At 42.9% G+C, this 22,646-nt stretch overlaps 1 protein-coding gene and 1 long non-coding RNA gene across 2 annotated transcripts in view; one reads left to right on the plus strand and one right to left on the minus strand.

Moving 5' to 3' along the window:
- Window positions 1–2,287: 2,287 nt before the first annotated feature.
- Window positions 2,288–18,447, minus strand: LOC148150110 (uncharacterized). The gene is made up of 3 exons (XR_015756930.1): window positions 18,310–18,447; window positions 5,602–5,758; window positions 2,288–2,803 (listed from the first exon to the last, which is right to left on the minus strand). It is a non-coding gene; the product is annotated as an uncharacterized LOC148150110 (long non-coding RNA).
- The window catches only part of stac (SH3 and cysteine rich domain), a 125,953-nt gene continuing 121,633 nt past the window's right edge, over window positions 18,327–22,646 (plus strand). Inside the window, exon 1 of the mRNA XM_043688836.2 lies at window positions 18,327–19,124. Coding sequence (XP_043544771.1) covers window positions 18,990–19,124 — 135 coding nt within the window. The 5' untranslated portion in view covers window positions 18,327–18,989. The remainder of the gene's footprint in view (window positions 19,125–22,646) is intronic.

Below are 22,646 nucleotides of genomic sequence, written 5' to 3' on the forward strand. Positions count from 1 at the left end.
GATGAGGGCAGAGCAGTAGATGTGATCTACATGGACTTCAGTAAGACGTTCGACAAGGTTCCCCATGGAATACAAGGAGAATTAGCCAGTTGGATACAGAACTGGCTCAAAGGTAGAAGACAGAGGATGGTGGTGGAGGGTTGTTTTTCAGACTGGAGGCCTGTGACCAGTGGAGTGCCACAAGGATCGGTGCTGGGCCCTCTACTTTTTGTCATTTACATAAATGATTTGGATGCGAGCATAAGAGGTACAGTTATTAAGTTTGCAGATGACACCAAATTGGAGGTGTAGTGGACAGCGAAGAGGGTTACCTCAGATTACAACAGGATCTGGACCAGATGGGCTGAGAAGTGGCAGATGGAGTTTAATTCAGATAAATGTGAGGTGCTGCATTTTGGGAAAGCAAATCTTAGCAGGACTTATACACTTAATGATAAGGTCCTAGGGAGTCTTGCTGAACAAAGAGCCTTGGAGTGCAGGTTCATAGCTCCTTGAAAGTGGAGTCACAGGTAGATAGGATAGTGAGGAAGGCGTTTGGTATGCTTTCCTTTATTGGTCAGAGTATTGAGTACAGGAGTTGGGAGGTCATGTTGGGGCTGTACAGGACATTGGTTGGGCCACTTTTGGAATATTGCGTGCAATTCTGGTCTCCTTCCTATTGGAAAGATGTTGTGAAACTTGAAAGGGTTCAGAAAAGATTTACAAGGATGTTGCCAAGGTTGGAGGAGCTGAGCTCCAGGCAAAAGCTGAACAGGCTGGGGCTGTTTTCCCTGGAGCGTCAGAGGCTGAGGGGTGACCTTATAGAGGTTTACAAAATTATGAGGGGCATGGATAGGATAAATAGACAAAGTCTTTTCCCTGGGGTCGGGGAGTCCAGAACTAGAGAGCATAGGTTGAGGGTGAGAGGGGAAAGATATAAAGGAGACCTAAGGGGCAACATTTTCATGCAGAGGGTGGTACGTCTGTGGAATGAGCTGCCAGAGAATGTGGTGGAGGCTGGTACAATTGCAACATTTAAGAGGCATTTGGATGGGTATTTGAATAGGAAGGGTTTGGAGGGATATGGGCCGGGTGCTGGCAGGTGGGACTAAATTGGGTTGGGATATCTGGTCAGCATGGACGGGTTGGACCGAAGGGTCTGTTTCCATGCTGTACATCTCTATGACTATAACTATTAACTGAGGAGCTTTCCAGGGTCCTATCTTCATACTAGTTTTCTCATCTGACTCTTTCTCTTTCCGATCATGTCACCGTATATGTATTAAATAACAAAGAATGAGATAGGATTAACAGCACCAAAAAGAAACAGGCCAGTTAGCTCAAAAGGTCTACATCAGTGTCTCTGCTCTCTCATATGAGACTCCTCCATCTTATCCTATACTACAAGCAGATTGTCTGTTCAATTTATTTTAATAAAATCTTAACAGTCAACAAACAGCTGAGATTCGTATTCCCTCAGGTATGTGTGGTCTGAACTCAGATTCTGGATTTGAATGCTCAGAGTCCAGTCAATTTTTGAGTAACGTGGTTCCTTGATAAATATCAACCTGGATTTTCCAATGGTTAGATAGTAATTTCTGCAGCATGGATGGGAGTTAAGCGTGGGAACCCATGGTATCATACTACAAGGGTATTGTCCAGGAATTTGAAGATTTTCTGCTGGCAGTTTATCAGAGAGTTTGAGGGCTTTAACTGCAGTTATGTAATATTTGCTCAGAAAAATACAAGGCTATTAAATACCAAGTCTAACACCTGAGTAACTATTGAAATGATCCCAACATACCATTTCCACCTACCTCCATTACACCTCCCCAGTTCCTGATCCAACAACCCATCTCAAGCTCCCCCCCACCCCCACTCCCCCAAAATCCTTGGGAGGCCCCTGCCCACTGGAGCTGATATCAACCCACCCACCCCAATGGCTAGTACACCCCACAATCGGACCTGAGACCCAACACCCACTTCTATCTCGGGATCCTACAATCCTCAGGTCCTGACATCCCATCCTCCTCAGAACTAATTTACTCTACCAACACCAACACCATACTTAACACTATCTTGCACCACTCCAATGATATCTGACCCACCAGACCCAAACACTGCATCATTTGCCTGGCCCCCTTGCCACCCTATGTTCTGGCACCCTACCCACTTGGGACCCCATCCCCTGCCCACCTGGAACCCTTCTTGCCTGGATACTTACCAACCTGGCATCCTGCACCTTGTACGCTTCCCTTTTACACTTAAAACTCTCACTCACCTTGCATACTCACTCACCTTATTTCTTACTCACCTTAGATCGAACTCGCCCATGCTAACCAGATATCCTAAATTAATCTAGTCCCATTTGCCAGCACTTGGTCAATATCACTCTATACCCTTCCTATTCATATGTCCATCCTGAAGTATTTTAAATGGTGTAATTATACCAGCATCCACCACTTCCTCTGGCAGCTCATTCTATACATGCACCATCCTTAGCATGAAAACGTTGCCCTTTAGGTATTTTTTAAATCTTGCTTGCACATGAAAGAAATTATTAATCGCTTCAATTGAACTTGAAAAAATAATTCTTTAGTGTACAAGAACTACAGAACAGCACTTTTATGTTCATGGAAGATCTAAGTACAGTAAGCAAAAGTCTTCTTAATGGAGTGTCACATTCCTTTTGATATTCATTCATGTGATGAGGATATTGCTGGCTTGGCCATCATTTATTTCCCATCCCAGAAGGCAGTCAAACGTCAACCACACTGCTGTGGATCTGGAGTCACGAACCAGGTAAGGATGACGGTGTCCTTCCCTAAAAGACATTAGTAAACCAGATTGGTTTTTCCAACAATTAACAATGGTTATCATGCAAATCTTAATTTCAGAATTTTATTGAATTCAAATTCCACCATCTGTCAAGGGCAAGATTCAAACCTGGAATCCCAGAGCATGGCTTGGGTATACAGATTAACAGTCTAGCAATGATACCACTAGATATTGCTTCCCCACAATGACACCCTTGTCAATGGTAGCTTATGCCCCACAGAGTTTAGTTTTGCATTTGGCCAAGTCCCTAGATGGTATATTTTCATGTGATTCTCCATTGTTGTGGCTTGAACAGACAGCAATGTGCCACCAAAATCACAGGAGCTTGGAGGCAGCCATTAAGTTGATTACATTCTGTCCCAACCATACACCTATACATGCGCTATAGTCATCCTGATGTCCTGATCTAATTCAGGTTGGCCCAAAAACTGGTCACTGTAACCTTTATGTGATGCAGCAACCAGGATCCCCCTCTGACCCAATCACCTGAATTCCCTCCCCAAACCCATTCCCCCAGTGAATCAACCTTACCACACCAAAGCTCTCTTGGCACTTGTTTTGTTGTCTGTCAGGCTGCATCAGCTGCCATGACACAGTTTGCAGTCCTAGTGAGGACCTGCCATTGCAAATGCGGAAGCTGAGGTGTTTCTCATATGTTCCTTGCTTTATTGACTAAACCCCTGAGAGATAACTAAGATGCCACTCAGATCACCGTGTAATTACTTGAGAGATTGAGTGATAATTGGATAGTATGAAGGGAAAAATATAATCAACCTGTTATGATATACCTTCATGTGATGTGGGACTTAAACCAGAGGCTGGGACACTACACTGTGCCACAAGATCCCATGAACAGTGTGAGGTATTTTTTAAATCAATCTATTATGACATACAGCAGGTGAGGCTTGAACCCTGTGACAATACTATGGCCCTAAGAAGTGTATTTTATTATTTTTTTTTAAATGAAGAAAGTTTGAGACTGGGGTGAAAGACTGGTTGTTTTAATCCAATAAAGAAAACAGCTTGTTTTTGTTAAAGTTGGAACAATAGAAGCAGCCTGAATGGGTGGGGTCAAGCTCCCCATGAGCCAGTATTTTATGGTTTCAGTTTCTTGGTAGCAGTTGCTGCAGGGATCTTGAATCTGGATGTGGAAACTGTTTCTCATCTCTTGTTTACAGTTAAAAGCTGGGGGCTCTCTTCCCTCTGCTAGAATTACATGCGAGACAATATTTTTTGCCAAATTTGTCTATAACAAGGGTTTATTTATGGCATGTTACTATATTTGAACCATTAATTTGGTAGTTAAATAATCTTTTAGTAAGTGTTCCAATAAAGTTATTCTAATTTCTTCTTTCGTTTGTTGTCTTTTAACTTTAGTATATGAATAAAGTATATTTTGCTTCAAGACTGGTAGCTTGACCAATCAATTTGCATCTGGAATGCAACCCCTGGCACTTGCCTTTAAAACAAGAAAACGTTAGGATCCAGGCTAACTTTTGAGGGGGGTTTTGTCTGGTCCATAACAACCCAGATTTTCTGGCTGAGTGGTAGAGAGATTACTGCAACACAAAACCTTGGAAAAATGCTTTTAATGATCCTGTTTGGACATGGTACATCTCATCTCCATGGCCATCACATCCTGACATGAGAATTGAAACCAAACTTTCTGGTCTCGAAGTAAGCACACTACCACAGCATTACAAGACATTTAAATAGCTAGAGGTACATAGGTATGCTGCTTGAATGGGAATTGAAGGGGGATACTCAAGATTGAATAATCAGTGGATTTCTGAATATTGAGCAGCCCTTCAGTTGGAGACACATTCCATCCAAAAACTCCACCTACTTTCAGAAAAATAGATGTTACTTTGTTGGCAGCCTTGTTGAAATTGAAAGTGTATTGAGAGTTGATTTTTGGATCAATATGGGGAACTCATGATTTGTGTTTCTGGGAGTAGTTGCACACTCCCCATGACTCACTATATCAGCCACCACCCGTGGCTTTCCCACCAGTTCACAATCCCCTTTCCAATGACACTTCATTTTCCCCCCATTCCCACCTCATTTCAATTACAACCGATTACATTCCAAACAATATGCTTGCTTTACCCGAAGAGCCCTTCACAATCGAAGGTCCTTTGAACTTGCTGGCACTCATCCTCTCCAGATTGAGATCAGAGTCACTTAAATTTTTTCAACCTTTGTTTCTTTCGAGGCTGTCCACTATCCTCCCTTATTCTACCACGTTCAACACTAGGACATCCAATTGCCTCCAAGATTTTAGCCATTCCCTCAGCTATTCAATATAACCATGTCAATCCCAGACTCTACAGCTCAAGGCCTCAACAGTACCATGCACAGACCCTACAAACCCCCCAGTTTACATACAACCTGGCCTCTGTCTAACTGTGGCTCAGCCCCAGACTGATCAATTAAGAAGGCCAGGACTGATTTGGCTGGCTTCCAAACTGACTATCATCTAACCTCTATACTGCTCATCCACAGATTTACACTGAACCAAATATCTGACTGACCACAACTAACACTCCCAAACCAAAAACTACTCAGTCCCTGGACTGACCGATAGAAGTCCGCCCTAACTGTGCCTCTCGTTTCCTGTTGACATATCATGCTGTTCAGGTATAAGCATGATGTTTGCTGTACATGTTGCAGCCACATGCACCACCTCTGAAGCTGACAAAGTATCGTGGTATTCAGTTACATATACCCACTCTTTCACATTGAAATGTTACTATGCTGTACCACCAGACCCTAATACCTTACCTGCTGAGATACGTTTCCAGCTCCAGTCACAAGCTGCTATGTAAATGTTCTCCGGTTGAGTTGCGCGATGTCCCAGAAACAGATCATGCCTTGGTCACATTGGACTTTCTACTTTGCTAGAGCTGCAAGCCCACCAATGAACATTCACAATGTTTTGCTAGAGAGAGAAAAGGCAAATACTTTATCTGGACTGCAGGTCTGAGACCAAGGTATACATTTGCTATGTATAATTGAGTATCTGAAGTGCTGAGGATCTCAACTGGACAGAAGTTAATTAGGAAGGTAAAGTTAACTCTGGTGAGTTATGCAATTAATGAGATGCATATACATCCTCACCACCTGAGTGTAAGAATGTTGACTTGCCTCCTGAGCAGCAAGGACTTAGAGTCATACGATTGTGACAGTTTATCGCAAAAGCAAGAAACTGATGCTTGGACTCACTCCATTAAGTTGTCATGCCCACCATTATTTTTACCACCCAGGGGAGGAGAAAATTTCACCCTCAGAAGTCAAAATGCACACACATATAAAACACACAATTTTAGGGCTTTTAATTCTGTTTACATATCTCTCTCAGATAGTAAGTTTTGAAATACAGAATTACGATTCCTTTTATACCGGCATTTAGATGACATCATATGTATCCAGAAATGGATACTGGGTTGCACCAGAAGCAGGTTAAATTTTAACAGAGTTAGGCTCATGTCAAGGTCACAATCAAAAGGTAAAGTCGCGGATTCACTCTGCTAACAATCCTATGCCAGACCAGTAAACCAAGCTTCCTTGAATAACATAGTTCATGGGCTGGGATTTAGTGCTCAGCACTGTGACAAGCGACATCAGGAGCAGTTAACTACTTGCCCCCTTCACAGAGAAAGTTCATTGGATCATGTACCAATTGGGTGTGTAAGTGTTGTCTGGTCAGTTTCTCAGCTGAAAATGTGTTGCTGGAAAAGCACAGCAGGTCAGGCAGCATCCAAGGAACAGGAGAATCGACGTTTCGAGCATAAGCCCTTCTTCAGGAATGAGGAAAGTTTGTCCAGCAGGCTAAGATAAAAGGTAGGGAGGAGGGACTTGGGGGAGGGGTGTTGGAAATGCGATAGGTGGAAGGTGGTCAAGGTGAGGGTGATAGGCCCGAGTGGGGTGGGGGCGGAAAGGTCAGGAAGAAGATTGCAGGTTAGGAAGGCGGTGTTGAGTTCGAGGGATTTGACTGAGACAAGGTGAGGGGAGGGGAAATGAGGAAACTGGAGAAATCTGAGTTCATCCCTTGTGGTTGGAGGGTTCCCAGGCAGAAGATGAGGTGCTCTTCCTCCAACCATCATGTTGCTATGGTCTGGCGATGGACGAGTCCAAGGACCTACATGTCCTTGGTGGAGTGGGAGGGGGAGTTGAAGTGTTGAGCCACAGGGTGGTTGGGTTGGTTGGTCCGGGTGTCCCAGAGGTGTTCTCTGAAACGTTCCGCAAGTAGGCTGCCTGTCTCCCCAATATAGAGGAGGCCACATCAGGTGCAGCAGATGCAATAAATGATGTGTGTGGGGGTGCAGGTGAATTTGTGGCAGATATGGAAGTATCCCTTGGGGCCTTGGAGGGAAATAAGGGGGGAAGTGTGGGCGCAAGTTTTGCATTTCTTGCGGTTGCAGGGGAAGGTGCCGGGAGTGGAGGTTGGGTTGGTGGGGGGTGTGGACCTGATGAGGGAGTCACGGAGGGAGTGGTCTTTTCGGAACGCTGATAGGGAAGGGGAGGGAAATATATCCCTGGTGGTGGGGTCCATTTGGAGGTGGAGGAAATGATGGCGGATGATACGCTGTATATGGAGGTTGGTGGGGTAGTAGGTGAGGACCAGTGGGGTTCTGTCCTGGTGGCGGTTGGAGAGGCGGGGCTCAAGGGCGGAGGAGTGGGAAGTGGAGGAGATGCGGTGGAGGGCATCGTCAACCATGTTAGGGGGAAATTGCGGTCTTTAAAGAAGGAGGCCATCTGGGTTGTACGGTATTGGAACTGGTCCTCCTGGGAGCAGATGCGGCAGAGATGAAGGAATTGGGAATATGGGATGGTGTTTTTACAGGGCGCAGGGTGGGAGGAGGTGTAGTCTAGGTAGCTGTGGGAGTCAGTTGGTTTATAGTAAATGTCCGTGTTGATTCGGTCGCCCGAGATAGAAATGGAAAGGTCTAGGAAGGAGAGGGAGGAGTCTGAGACGGTCCAGGTGAATTTGAGGTCGGGGTGGAAGGTGTTGGTAAAGTGGATGAACTGTTCAACCTCCTCGTGGGAGCACGAGGCAGCGCCGATACAGTCATCGATGTAGCGGAGGAAAAGGTGGGGGGTGGTGCCAGTGTAGCTGCAGAAGATGGTCAGTTTCTCATTCAATCATCGAGTCAGTTTCTCATCCAACTGAAATCTTGCCCGAGGCTGCCAACTTCAAAGAGCTGAAAAGCATCTCTGAACGTCCATGCTGTGCAGCCTTGAAGAGCTACACCAGTGAGCAGCCTTTTTTGAGGAATAGGCTCATTGGGTGGTGCTGTAGCAAGAGAGGGTGGGGAAGGTAAGAGGCAAAACTAGGGGCTTTCACCAGTAAATTCCCCAGCCTCGAATGCCCCCAGATCTCAACAAATGAGCCCCACACACCCTACCCATTAACCTTGCAGAGGGATGGTAACTGGCCACTTTTCTCATCTGCTGTAAAGAAAATGGAGGCCATAATCTGCCATATTGGCTACTCATGGTGAAACATTAATCCTGTTACTTTTGTTTAGAATATTTTGTTAAAAAGTTATCAGAGAAAGAATAATTTTTGCTGATGTTTCTCTTGCTATGACTTTGTGCCTTGTCTCCAATTCCCCTTGTTTCATTTGTTGCTTATTCATTGGCTTGTGTATTTATACACACCGAAACAACTTGTTTGTTAAACTGATTCTTGCTTTTGTTACCATTAAGTGGTTCTTTGACTCATTCACTATCTTTGAATTGAATCTGTTATTTTCCAGAATCCTATTTTTCACAAATTATAATCTGATTGTATTGTTTTTAGTGAATGATTCCTTGTTCCTTGCACTAATTCCTTTTTGTTGAGTCATTTCATATTTCTCCAAAATTATTCACTTTTTAATTGATTCATCTATTTCGCTGATTCTCCTTTAACATTTCCTCTATTTTGTACTTATTTTTCTGTTTTCTCTGATTCCATTGATAATTTCTGATCTTTATTCTCATTTCTAGTTTCAGTCCTTCCCCTTTTTAGCAATTCCTCTTTGTTTTACACATTTATTATCTTTTCATGTTGTTTCATATTTCTTATTCAAGATGGACGCAGCAGAGTAGCAGGGCTAGCCCCATGCTCATCTGATTCCCGCCTGCTTCCTTTCTTACTTTTTCTTTTCTTCTTTATTGACTTCTCTTTTGTTGTTTTTCTTAGTTTTCTTTTCTTAGTTTTTTTTTCTTAAAAGACTTTTACTGTAATTCAGTGGCATTAGCATAGCAGAAAGAGTGGGCAATGCATAGAATGGCAGCAGCTTCCCAGCAGTCAGAGGTGATGGGATTGAAGCAGTGGTCTCCAAGGTGACTGAAAAAGGCAGCAGCACAACATCAGAAGTGAGAGCGGGCCTTTCTCATGATGGCAGTAGCCTCCTGGCAGCCCTAGCAATTGGATGTGGCAGCATCGACAGCAACGGCAAAGCTCCTGCCAGTGATCAGAGACGGCAGCAGCATCGTCAGCAGCAACAAGAATGCAGCTCCTCCCAGTTGTCCATGCGAGACTCACAGGCTGTCCATGCCATGGCTAGGTCCAGGTACCCACAATGGTAACTGATTGTTCCAAGTACGTTTACAGATATAATTTTAAACTTTAAAATTTGGATGTTTTCTTACATGTTGGTTCGTTTAAATTTTTTTTTTACTCTAGTTTTGTAACCAAGATGGCACCGGAGAATGGTGACTTTGTACACTTTTCACTGCGTTCATGTATCCCTATTCTTCAGTACACATGACAATAAAATCTAATTTTAGTTCTAATTATTGAAAGCTTTCAAATTTTCTTTTTTTTTCACATTGTTTCATTTCAGGTTTTTTGCTATTCTGGTTCCTGCAGCTTCTATCATTACAAATAAATACTTCTTCTTACAACTTGTTTTGTTAATTCTTTATTTTGCTTTCCGCATTGATTTCTGATCTATTATTCTTTCTAATTCTTTCCTTCCTTTCTGTTCTTAAAACCATTTAATAGCTCAAATATCATCTGCTTTTGCAGTGGCTCCATTATTTTCAATCTCTTACGTAGCAATTGTCAATTATGAAGCACGTTGATTCTGCAGTACAAATTAATCAGTCTGGTACTGTTCCTGTGTATTTAAACAAAGGGGAAAATAATTCATTCTGGTAGCACAACTTCAAGGAGTGCCAAATGGACTACATTGATTTCCTGAGCCAGGCATCACTGCCAGGTACTACCTGAGCAGCCCATGTGGGATTCTACAATTATAGCTGTGAACGTTGCACAGAATGGAAGAGTTACATGAACAAATTTAGCATCTCCCCATGTCTTTACTTGTATTATCTTCAGGGAGATGATAATAGCATTCTAAAGCCAAGGAAGTGCACAATTTTCAAAGTAGCAGCTGGTTCACAATTTAACTCACTGACAAAACAGCTCTTTCAGAACTTATTTAAACGCTCAGGGGTTCCTTGCTTAACATCCAGTTGTGTTCTTTAGAAATGCGATTTTAAATGAAACAATTAAGCGGTGAATCAGGCTTTCTCATAACAGGTGTATAAACGAAAGTTGAGGTCCCCATGAAGTTGCTTCTTGATCTCCAACGAGTCTCTCTCTGATCCTCTGTGATTGCCTCTCTGTTCTCAGTTATCTGGACCCTGAAACAATGATAGTAGTTATGACCATTGCAATGAAGTAGGAAGTCAACCAGCTCAGCAGTGAACAGGGTGGGAGCAAGGCACAAGGTAGAATGAAAGTACTGAGATTGAGCAGGATGGGATCAAGCCAGTGAGCAAGTTGGGAGCATACTGATCTGAGAACCTCCCAAGCTAACTTCTGAGGTTGCAGCAAAGCTCTTAACAGTACTCTTCCATTGCTCTGCTAATGACAATGTGCAATACTTCTGATGACTACATTAAAACAGAAATCGTAACTCAGAGAAACAAACCACGGAGAATAAAGCAATTTAAAAATAAATGACACTAAGCAATGTGACCTAATGTGAGGTCTTACCATACAAAGCAGACAAATTAGTGATCATATAGAAATGACAGTATATGCTCTTGAATTAGCATTACTTATGTCACATATGAGCAAGAAACAAGAATAGGCCATTCAGCCCTTCAAGCTTATTCTGCCATTCAATAAGATCATGGCTGATCTGATTTTAACCTCAACCCTATATTCCTGCATATCCCCATTAATTTTTATCCCCATGTAAAACAATTGTTTTCATTATTTTCAAACCAAAATCACTGGAAGGTCTGATTTTTATTGTCCCTGGAGCTTTCTACTACTGAGTTTTGATTTAAAATTATTTTACTCAGAAATTTGCAAATATCTAAATCCAGTTCTGAGGAAGGGTCACTGGACCTGAAACATTAACTCCTGATTTCTCTTCACCGATGCTGCCAGACCTGCTGAGCTTTTCCAGCAATTTCTGTTTTTGTTTTTGATTTATAGAATCCGCAATTCTTTTGATTTTTACCTAAATTTGACTTATTTCTTCAGCAGTCGAAAAGTGTGGCACTGGAAAAAGCATCTTATTTCTTCAGCATCGATTTTCACTAGCCTAGACATTACTTTGAAAAAGAAATATCAACAATATGCACAGAATCAAAATTGCCCTGTATTTTCTTTATTCATTGTGAAATCTGGGTATTGTTGGCTAAGCCAGAACTTATTGCCCATTCTTAACTGTCCTGAAGAAGATGATAGTGAGCTTCTTCTTGAACGGTAATCGATCTGGTTCAGATACAGCCATAGAGCATGCTCGGAAGGGAGTTCCAATACTTTTATTCAGCACCAATGAAGGAAGAGAGATATCGATCCAAATCATGATAGTGTATGACTTGCAGATGAAGCTGTTCCTATACATCTGCTGCTTTTGTTCTACAAGGTAGCAGAAGTTGAGCATTTGGAACATGCTTCATTGGCAAGTTGAGGCGGGGCTTCTCATAGCATTAAAGACGGCAGTTTTCAGGCAAATCAGCTACCGCAGGTTTTGCAAGGCACAAGTTGCAGTAAGTGCTCCAGACCCTGACAACACCCGACTATAGCACTGAAGTCCCGTGTTCCAGAACTAGCTGCATGCCTAGTCAGGCTGTTCTGGTACAGCTGCAACAGCAACTACCAGACAGACAATGTGAAAAATTGCCCAGGCATTTCCTGCCAAAATAAGCATAACAAAGCCAATCCAGTCAATTAAAGAGGGCCCAGCAGTTCCCTTTCAAACATCAGAAAAGTGATGCTAAATGTGGCTGACAGTGCAATCAAGGGCAGGTCAGAATGACTGCCCTTGGCTCCAAATGTGACATCAAGTAGCCCCAATGAAATTTGAGGTGAATGGGATTTTGCCAAAAATCTCCAATGGTTGGAGACACACCTAGCATAAAAAGGTTAGTGATTCTGATTGAGCTGAACTATCAATGGCTCTCAGAGCTTTGTTTTAGCCCTAACTCTTTTTTTCCATGGCATGGAGCCACCACCTCCTGGGATTTCTGAGGCCCAACTGCCTGGATCAGTTAACAATAGCACTTCTTCAGTTTAATACCCTCCCAACTCCTAATTGCAACTTCTCCCAGTAAACAAACACCAAGATAAATTGAAACCTGGCAATCTTTTTGAACTCTACTCACTGAAACAATGACAGCCTACTTCTGACCAATCCTTAACCTGAATCTTAGGTTTCAGTAACCATTATTTACAATTTCTTGTTTGATCTGATGAAGGAAATGTGTTTTACAGCCGCAGAATTCAGTAAATGAACCTAACTAATGTATCGTAACTCTTAAAACAAATAATCTTTCTGGAATATCATTATTGCAAGCATGTCCTCAGCTCAGCAAGCCCAGCTGCTGGATCTAATCCTATCTTTTTAGCTCGTAACCTCTTAAAACACAATGACCACAACTTGTAAAATGTGATAAATATGACACACTTCAATTTCATTTATCCCAATTAATACTGTTAAATTTTAATTTCCAAAACTAAACGTTATATACCAAACCATAAATCAGATATTTGCAACAAATATTCTGTCTTCTACTAATTTCAATTTCCTGAAAACACACTGAGCCTGAGTAAATTATGTAGACATATTTTAACAAAACCGTTTAGACTTAAAGTGGTGTATTTACTAATTCTTAAAAATGATTGGAACCTTATTTTCAGAGAGTAAGCTATGTTGGTGTTGGACTGGGTTCACATACAAGCCAGACTAGATAAGGGAAGCAGATTATTTTTTACCTGAATGAGTAGTGAAGTGGATCTTTTTTTTTCAATGAAAATCTGGTAGTTTATACTGATACCAGTTATTTATTCCTGAATGTAAATGTGTTAAGACAGAACTCATCCATATTCACATTAAAATTCAATTTGTCTTTACTTACTTAATTCAGCACAAGGCTAAAATACCAGCCAGAAATTATATAATGGCAGATTTGGCACCCAACAGCATAAATTGGATTTTCATGCTTATCACTGACATTGCACTATATCTGCAGTGTAAACATTAATCCAATAACTGAACAACAATATCAATATTGCATCTGATACCTCGCAAATATTTTGCCCAAAAGTGACTCCTGAAATGAAAGGATAAACAGAGGGAATAATGAGGAAGGGACTACAGGCAAGCAAGAGTAAAACAAAATAAATATATGAATAGATATAAACAGAACGGATTGAGGGAATAAAGGAGAGATTTTTAAAAAGTAAGAAAAATTAGAAAGCATAAGCAGAAGACATTGCAACTAAGTTGTATTTGAAAATAATGTACTGTACTGCTGCTTGAGTAGTTAGCAAGTTAATGGAAGGGTAGATGTAACCCAGGAAGTACAGTGTTGAACACAGAACAGGAACAGTGGACATGCCAGTGCATTTCTTTCACAGGAATATAACAACTGCAGGAATGAGACTAAGGTCCAACTAGTTCACTTTCTACCATCCTGGTAGCTGTATAATACAATGGCAATGGAGTTGTAAACTCATCAATCTCTGTCGATCTACAACAGACCCAGAAATGCCAAGAGGAATTCCCCAGTGATGAGAAGTGTTGAGAACCATTGGTCCAAAGTCACCTATCTCTTCCAAACATGCTGCACTGAATGCATGTCTCTTATTAGTCACATATTGTGTTCTAAAATGTTATTTTCTGAACCCACATAACTTGCATTTGGATGAGTGAACTAGTTTTGAAAGCTGAACAGCTTGCTTACTAAAACAGAGCAGGCTGAATTTTCTTATATTTTGGCTCAGTGTCTATTTCTGGGAGTTTCTTGGAGGGTTTTCCTCTGTGAGCCTTGGTGACTTTTCCCACACATTTCTCTGCTCATCTCATTAATTATACATCCTACCTTCATGACATGGCTCTCATACATTCTTGAGCTCAGCAGAAGCAGAAGTGGTCATCAATACTAGGATATACTGGTATTCATGCCATGGGCACCACCTTTAAGACCTAGCTGCACACTATTTCCTGCAAGCCAGAAGTAGCCTTAGTGTGTTATGCAATTCAGAACAACATAGACAAGAGAGGTAAGATAATACCCCGCTTCATCAACAGGAACCCAATGGTCCTGCCTGGATGGGGTGATAGAGAGAAAATTTGTCCACTTTCTCCAGGACCACCAGACACTGCCAGCCTTTGTCCAAAGCAGCCACCGTTTGACAGAATGTGCAGAAATGCTGCAGTCAACTTAATGACCTTCTGAGGTCTGCAAGGCGATATGTCATCTTCTTCTTTTGCTACTTTGTACTCACTCTAACTCTACTTCTGCACCTACTTCTCACCAAGGCTCATGGAGTACCATTCTCAATCTTGCATATAGCATCGTCCTTCAATGGCTGTCAACCACCTCATCCTCCCAAACCTACTCACCTTTTCTACCCTCTGCATTTCCTAATCACTCATTCAGGACATCTCCAGATCAATCTAAGCATCAGAACGTTATCTTGAGGAGGCCATTGTGTATTCCACAATGACCCTGGTGGAATCATAGACTGCATTGTATCAAATGTTTGACCCCAGGTAAGGAGTTGCACAGAAATTCTACAGCCATGGTTGGAGTCGGAAGTTTGAATCACCCAACAGCCATTCTCATGAGGCATCTGGATTTTGGAATGGAGCAGGAGCCTAAGAATTATCAAGGTTATAGACATAAGGGCAGCTTCCAGCGTACCTGACACAGACTTCTAAGATGTGTTAGTGATGATCACAGATGACTCATACATTGACAAAATTCAATCCTTTCCTTTTAATGAAGTCAGCTACATTATGACATGCAACGTAACTTAAGTACCGTCTATAATACCCTGTACCTGCAGAAGCCAGCTATGTTGGCAAAGCTGCAAGCTCAGGGAGTAACACTGATAGCATCACAAAGAAATGTGATGAAACCATGAGATTTGGCACAAATTGCCTTAAAACATTTGTAGGTTGAGGAATATGAGATCCCACACAGATCACTGGATGTCATTGGAAGCAGACAGTCATACCAAATGTATCACAGACATAGCATGGTCACTCACCACCTCAGATCATAAGCCTAGCTCCAGATGACAAATGGTTTGATTACAGTGCCCTGGGACATTCACATTCAACAGCAGTACCACCCACTACTCACCCAGAACTCCTTAAACTCTTACCCACCAGAAGTTCCTTTGCAGCCTAAGGGGATCTTTTGCCATGATTTCTTCATGTGATTAGCTCAGTTAGTTGATGGCTGATTTGTGATACAGCATAACACCAACAATATCAGTTCAATTCCCACACCAGCTGAGGTTACCATGCCTTCACAACCTCACCCCTTGCCTGAGGTGACCCTCAGGTTAAACCATCAGTCGCCTGTCTCTCTAATGGGACTACAGTGACATTTAGTTGAATGTGACAGTACTTGACTATTGCATTCACCCTTTGAAGATCCTCACCTTGCCCAGGAGTGGAGCCCAATCTCACACAGGTGACAACCAAATTTATTCCATGCAGTCTGGGTGTACTAGCAGACATTTTTCATGTTTATTGCACGGTTGTCATTCAGTTAAAGATGGAATGCTTTCCAGATTGATCAAGAGGGAGTTATAGGCTCCACATGGTGCCCCCAACAATCTTCATGTTCCATTTTGCATTTATGTCAATCCTCTCAGGTTTGAACCCCCCCCTCCCCCCCCCCCCCCCCACCCCTTGTTCCCACCCAACCACTTTATTTCTCTATTCATCTCTGCAGTGTATACAGGTCTTAGGCTTACCACATAACTGTGTTCAACATCATTATCCAATGTAGCCCCATTGAAACCAGGGTGCTCGTGACCATTGAATGCCCTCCTTGTCCTGTCATGCTATATCGGCATCCACCTTTATGTCTTAAACTATCCCTCTGTACAGTGATTGTCCCCTCTGCATCCAATGATGCTGGCTCCAATCCCCACTCTCCCCCAAATTCCCCATCACAGCATTCATCCGATAATTCCACCTGATGTTTGATGGCCAAACTCCCAGACTGATTGTGACCAACTGAGGGTAGATCAACCCCCAACTGATTCCTGTAAAGCTCCCCAAACAGTAATCCCAATCTGGTTGGACTCAAACTGCAGGAATGACTATGGACCAAACTCCAGAAGGTGAGGATGTGGACCCTGATTGCACCAAATGCCCATCTGACAACGGTCAGCTCCTTAGCCAGAAATCAGGCAATGCCCTAGACTCACTGTTGGGAGATCCCCTACTTATAGTCCTCTTGACTGAACTAAGGGCTATTCCCTTTCAACATTCAGACATGGCCATTTGGTTGAAGTGCATGTATTGTGTTTGTGACATAAGTATCTGGCATATGCTGTGAGTGTGACATGGATGTAGCACAGTCCTGTACAGTAACGTGTCCATGCTGTTGACTCTTCAGTGTTGGCAACCACAACAAGCAGTTTGGCTTTCTGTATGTGGTCACAAGGTAGATGTACTGCAGTCTGTAAGTTCTGAATGAATGCATGATGCGCAAAAAGGCAAGACAGAGAAGCTGTGAATATGCAAGTAAACACAAAATGAGTGATCACAAAGAAATCAAAAGGCCCATGATGCACTCTCTTCCAATGCGTAAGATGCAGTAATGATCTGGTGAACTGTGGTAAGTTAGTCCAAGGCATGCCATGATGATGTGGTGAGGCTGGTGCTTTGTCAATGCCAATTTCCATTGATGGAGAGTAAAGGCAGTTGCTGCCCATGGAGGATGCTCCGAGATTATGGCCAACATGGATGGCCAGAGAAAACACTGGTTTCCGCAGCACTGAGTAACCACTCTGACTTTTAAGTCAGGAATTGGCACTGTCTAATATCTTCCCACCAACTGGGACATACAACCTGCAAATACACAAGGCAAGATTTTGGGATGACAATACCTACCAATAAGGCCTTCAAATAAAAGCAAGATGCTGTGGATGCTGAAAATCTGAAATAAGAACAGTAAGTGATAGAGGGACTCAGCAGGTCTGGCAGTATCTTTACAGCGAGAAACAGACTTAAACTTTGGAGTCACTTGGAGTTTCCCCAGCCGTTCCTGATTTTTATTTCAAATAGGACCTTCACGAGAGAGATTCTCATCTCGTGGTTGAAACCTTAAGGTGAAAATCGGGCTCCCCCCACCACGACATTGAGAATTTTATTATTTCGTTCTCTCCAGTGCCCATGTCGCTGAGTAAATTCTGCACATTGTCTTCAAAGCTGTGGATGGCAGCCGGCTCAAAAGATGATTTAAAATCTCAGAAGGAAATTAAAACGCTTTCAGTAGCAATTGTGGACCTGCTAGAGTTCAGCTTCGGTGACTACTTTATCTGCTTCCAAACTGGAGAGTGATGTCAGCTCCATAATTGATGGCATTGTTAATTCCAAATCTTAAATAGCTGCCGCAGGAATAAATTCTCATATTGTAATTTCACGATCGCCATTAAGCTCAACGGGGAACCTTAACGCGTGAATGTTGCTCAGTTTAGTTTGACTATGAAGTGGTACAAATTGTTCCACAATTTGCAAAGGATTAATTCCTATCGCTTCTGTTTTACTTTGTAAATTTCTGGTCTATACTTCATCAGGGAACAATTGTGAGTGATATTAAATGTGTAATTATAGTAACGTGGCCATTTATAATCTTGCCAGAGTGCGATCAGATACAATTCTGACTCGTTTACCACTTGAGCCAGGTCTGCAAATGATCTGACCTTTCAGTAAACGCCGAATCCAATTTTTTAAAAAAATCATTCTTTGACAGACTAAAACAGTCAGAGCAAAACTCAAACAGAAATAAGCATAATCAAGGATAGAAGAGACGGATTAAGCTTGGATCTTGTTGCAAACGGCAGGAATGAAAGACGTGCGTATATTAAGGAACAGCCAAGCGTCAATTTGTTGCAAAGCTGCTGACAGGCAGAAAGTGTGGAACATTTTTTCTAAACTTCCAAACCTGCTGTTTAAATGCCTCCTTTTTAGTCTGAAGCGGCAGTTGGGTAGAAGGATCACTTACCCCAGTGGAGGGCAGGGAACATAGCCATCTAGGGAACATCCTTGTCATTCTTGTTTTGCGCATTGGCAAATCATAAAAGTTAAACCAGTTGTGAGAGCGGGCGGGAGTGTGCGCTGAGCAACACTTGCACGGTGCTGGCATGTGGAAGGTTGCCGACTGCAAACAACAACAACAACACAAGCCGGGATTCTGAGGGAGACTTTTGATCAACAAGAAGTCAGGGCAGCTACAGGTGCTGGGCTGGACAGCAGCGAGGGCGCTGGGAAGTTGCCTCAGCAGCAGCAGCAGCAGCAGCAGCGAGGGGTGAGGCTACTGTTCCCCGGGCCAGGGGCTCCTCTCCCCGGGCTCCTCTCCCCGGACTCCGCTCCCGGGATTGAAGCCTCTCCCTCGGCTGTTCTTATCCATCACGCAGCCGGAAGTACGTGAGGAGCCCGGAGGGTAAAAGCCACTGGAGAGACAGAGAGAGAGAGAGAGTGAGAGAGAGAGAGAGAGAGGAATAAACTCCACACAGAGTTGGGAGTTGTGGCCATCGGTGCGGGAGGAAGGAAGCAGCCAGCCGCCGCCAGTCGAGTCATTCATTCATCATTCTGCAGGCGCCTACCCCGTCCCAGGGCGCCTCCCCGATCTTTGCTCGCTCGCTCGCTCCCGGGAATGCCCTGAGCGGGGAGGGAGAGTGCAAGATGCCAAACCGGGAAATACCAGCGGAGGAGACCGGCAGCAGCCCCGGCGCTGGGGACACAGAGAAAGAAAACGAGCGGCTCGGCGGAGAGACACCCGTCTCCCCGGTTTCAACCCTGAGCCAGAGGGAGTCCAAGGTACAGGCATTGGGGGGCGGGGGGGGAACGGAATGGAGAGGCTGGCCATTGGGCAGCGGGCCGAGCGGCCTTGGGTGCTGGTATCTCCCCCCAGGGGGATCGGAGTGCAGCGGGGTCTTATGCTGCTGCTGCTGCTGCAGGGTGCTCTCCCCTTTCACTCAAGCCCCGACACCAAAGGGATGGGCAAGAGAGGGAGAGAACTACAGAAGGGAGAACGTTGGGGGAGAGACTCACTTTTTATTCCCACACCCCAGTAAGGTGCTATGGAGAGAGAGAGGGGGGGGGGGGAACTCACTCACCACCATTCATCCCCATGCCCTTTTGACTTATACTGTAAACCCAACCTGCCACATCAGGGTCTGTATGGAGAGAAATCCATGTTCCAAACCCTTCAGTAAGGCTCTGTGGGGCAACTAGACTTTCTAGGGAGAGGAAGGTTGTGGGGAGATAGCACCCAGTGAGGGTGTTGCCCCTCTCCAGCAGCAGTGAGAGGGTAATAGGGAGAGATTGGCTTCTCCTCGCCCTCCTCCCCACCACCAGCAGCCCCAATGAGGGGCGAGAGAGAGAGAACAGTACCCCATCCCCAGCTCCAGCAATGGTCCCTAATCTGAAACTGGCTCACCCAGGGCAATAAAGAGAGAGACTGATTCCCCATTCACCCAGCGACTTGCTACAGAGTTTCTTCTGCCCCCAGTAGCAAGAGGCTGTGTAGAAATCATCCCCCATTGCTGAGAAATTATACTGCTATGTTAGAATCTCCACTTCCTTCCCCCCCTCCCCTCCCCCCCCCCCCCCCCCCCCCCCCACACACACACACAAACTGCCGCCCCAACTGTTTTGGCTGAATTTTTCTAAAGACAGATTATTATTATATGAGCTTTGACAAAGGGTCAGTTAGACTCGAAACGTCAGCTCTTTTCTCTCCTTACAGATGCTGCCAGACTTGCTGAGATTTTCCAGCATACTCTCTTTTGGTTTCAGATTATTATTATGGTGCTTTTCCCCACAAACCCAAATGGAACTAACTGGCTGTATCTAATGAAATGAAAAGTTTCCTAGAAACAAGAAGAGTTGAATTCAAAGAAATATTAAAAATGGACACTCGCTAATTCATTACTTTGGTTTAGAACTCCTTCCAATTGCAGGTTCATCACAGTTATTTCCAAAATAATATGATTCAAAGCTATTTTGTACCTAAAGCAAAAATTCCACAGATGACACGAATTTAAACATTCTGGAATTCAATCTTCAATTACACTATATATCTGATCCCATGTTTTGTTAAAATCCATGTCAACATCATAACGGGGAAGCAGATTTCCTGCTCTCCAAAAAAAATAGAATTTATTTTGAGCTGTTTAAAATTCTATTGTTATGAATCAATCATGAGTCCTGTTGTCATCTGCCAAAACTGCTTTTCCAGATTATCCTGGTATAGTCAGATAACCCTAAATGTCTTTTCTGTGATACAGATAGACCTCTTAAAACTGTCCATTTCCTCCATTGTCCTCCCCTCCAACCAGAAGTGCATTAGGCTCTTTATTTCTTTGTCACCAAAACAGGGACTGTGCAATCAGTGGCTTCAGCCAGTCCAAACTTCCATTAACCTATCCTGAACATGCATTATTCTCAATTTACTGTCATACTTTCTTCCCTTCATGCTCTCAGCTAAATCTTTCCATGGGACCCATCTCTTCTGCCTTGAGCCAACTGCTGCTAAACAGCTGAGCAACCTCTCTCCGTGGTTCCCATGTTGGTTGATGAAACACTTCTCACTGACCAGGTACACAGTCTTGCTCTTTAACAAATCTGCCATCATGTGTTTCTGCTCAAAAAAAACCTTGAACCTATTGTCCTTCCAAAGTGCTGCTGCATTTTCAAACTGCCTTTCCTCTCCGTGGACCTTTGATGTGTTGTCACTTCCCAAATTCATGTCCATCTTCCCCACATCTCCATATTTGAATCCTACCAATCAGATTTCAAGCCCTGCCACTGTTCCGAAGCATCCCTTTTCAAAATCACAGATTACGTCCTTTGTGATCATAATAGTGTTAAAGTATTTCTCCTCAATCTGTCTACAGCATCCTTTCCAACCCCTCTCACAGTTGAGTGGGCTGGTACTAGTCTCATTTCATTCTTAGTTATTTAATTGTAGCCATTGAATTGAAGCCTACATTATCGTCCCTTTCAGATTCTGCACTATTTGTTGTGACATGCCCCAAAGATCTAACTTTGCATTCTCCTATTTCTGCTCCTTGGCAACAATATTCAAGAAAACAATGTTATTTTTCACATGTGTACTGATAACATTCAACTCTACATGATCACTATTTTTCTCAACTTCCGAAAAATCAAAACCATGCCTTCAGTGCCTACTGTAATTTCCATTCCCTAGCCATTAACCATCCCTTTTTGGCAAGAGCCGAAAGCTGAACTACTTCATTTGCAATATTGGAGTTATACTTAACCATGAGATATTATATATATATATCTGCTTAACTGAAATCTATTTTGCCTCCAAAAATATCCCTGCCTTAGGTCACTTACAGCTGAACTCTAATCAGCAGGTTACCTGTAAACCTGTTTGTTATCTCTAGACTTGACAAAACCATTGCCCTCTTGCACTGCATTCAAAACCTTGCTGCCTACATTCTTATTCCCACCAAGTCCTATTCATCCATTACCCTATAGTCACTAACTAGCATTGACCCCATGGTCTTCTCTCTACCTACCATCGGCTCCAGCCTCCACAACTCTCCAATATATTTGGACTCCTCAAATTCTTGTCTGTTGAACCATCCCCAATTTCAGTTGTTTCCTTAATTAATGGATCTGATTTAAGCTGTTAATGCACAAAGTTTTGCAATTCCTTCCCTAAACTCTCTGACTCCACCAATTTTCCACTGTGTGGACTCTCAATCTTTTTCAGGAAATGTTGGTTAATTACCCTAAAATTCTTATCTGCCTCAATATTAAAGTATGCTTGATAATGCTCCTATGAAATGCCTAGAGATGCTTAATTGAATTAAATGTATGATGTAAATACAAATATACATTATTGTGTCTTGGTTTAATAACTAGATTGAGACATAACAGGCTAAATTAGGAAGAGTATGTGCTTTGGCAGATCTTAAAATGGCACAGCAAACACAACATTTGTTTGAGACTCAGTTCTAAAAAGAAATTCGGCTGGTCACTTGTAAATCATTAACAAAAAAGCAGAAATTTTTGGAGAAACTCTGCAGGTCTGGCAACTTTTGTGGAGAGAAATCAGAATTAACATTTTAGGTCGAATGACCCTTTCTCAGTCAGTTATTGGACTCAAAACATTAACTCTCTTTTCTGTCTACAGATGTTGCCAGACCTGCTGAGTTTCTCCAGCAATTTCTGCTTTTGTTTGAGACTTCCAGCATCCACAGTTCTTTGGTTTACTTGTAAATCATTATTTAGAAAGTTTGTAAAAATACTTTTAGAAGTAGTTTACAAACTGTTAAGTTGCACTATAAAATGGACTCAATTAAT

The sequence above is a fragment of the Chiloscyllium plagiosum genome, unplaced genomic scaffold, assembly GCF_037043375.1.
Source record: "Chiloscyllium plagiosum isolate Xiang-an unplaced genomic scaffold, Cpla_swu_hap1 HiC_scaffold_4, whole genome shotgun sequence".
In the NCBI taxonomy this organism is placed as follows: domain Eukaryota; kingdom Metazoa; phylum Chordata; class Chondrichthyes; order Orectolobiformes; family Hemiscylliidae; genus Chiloscyllium; species Chiloscyllium plagiosum.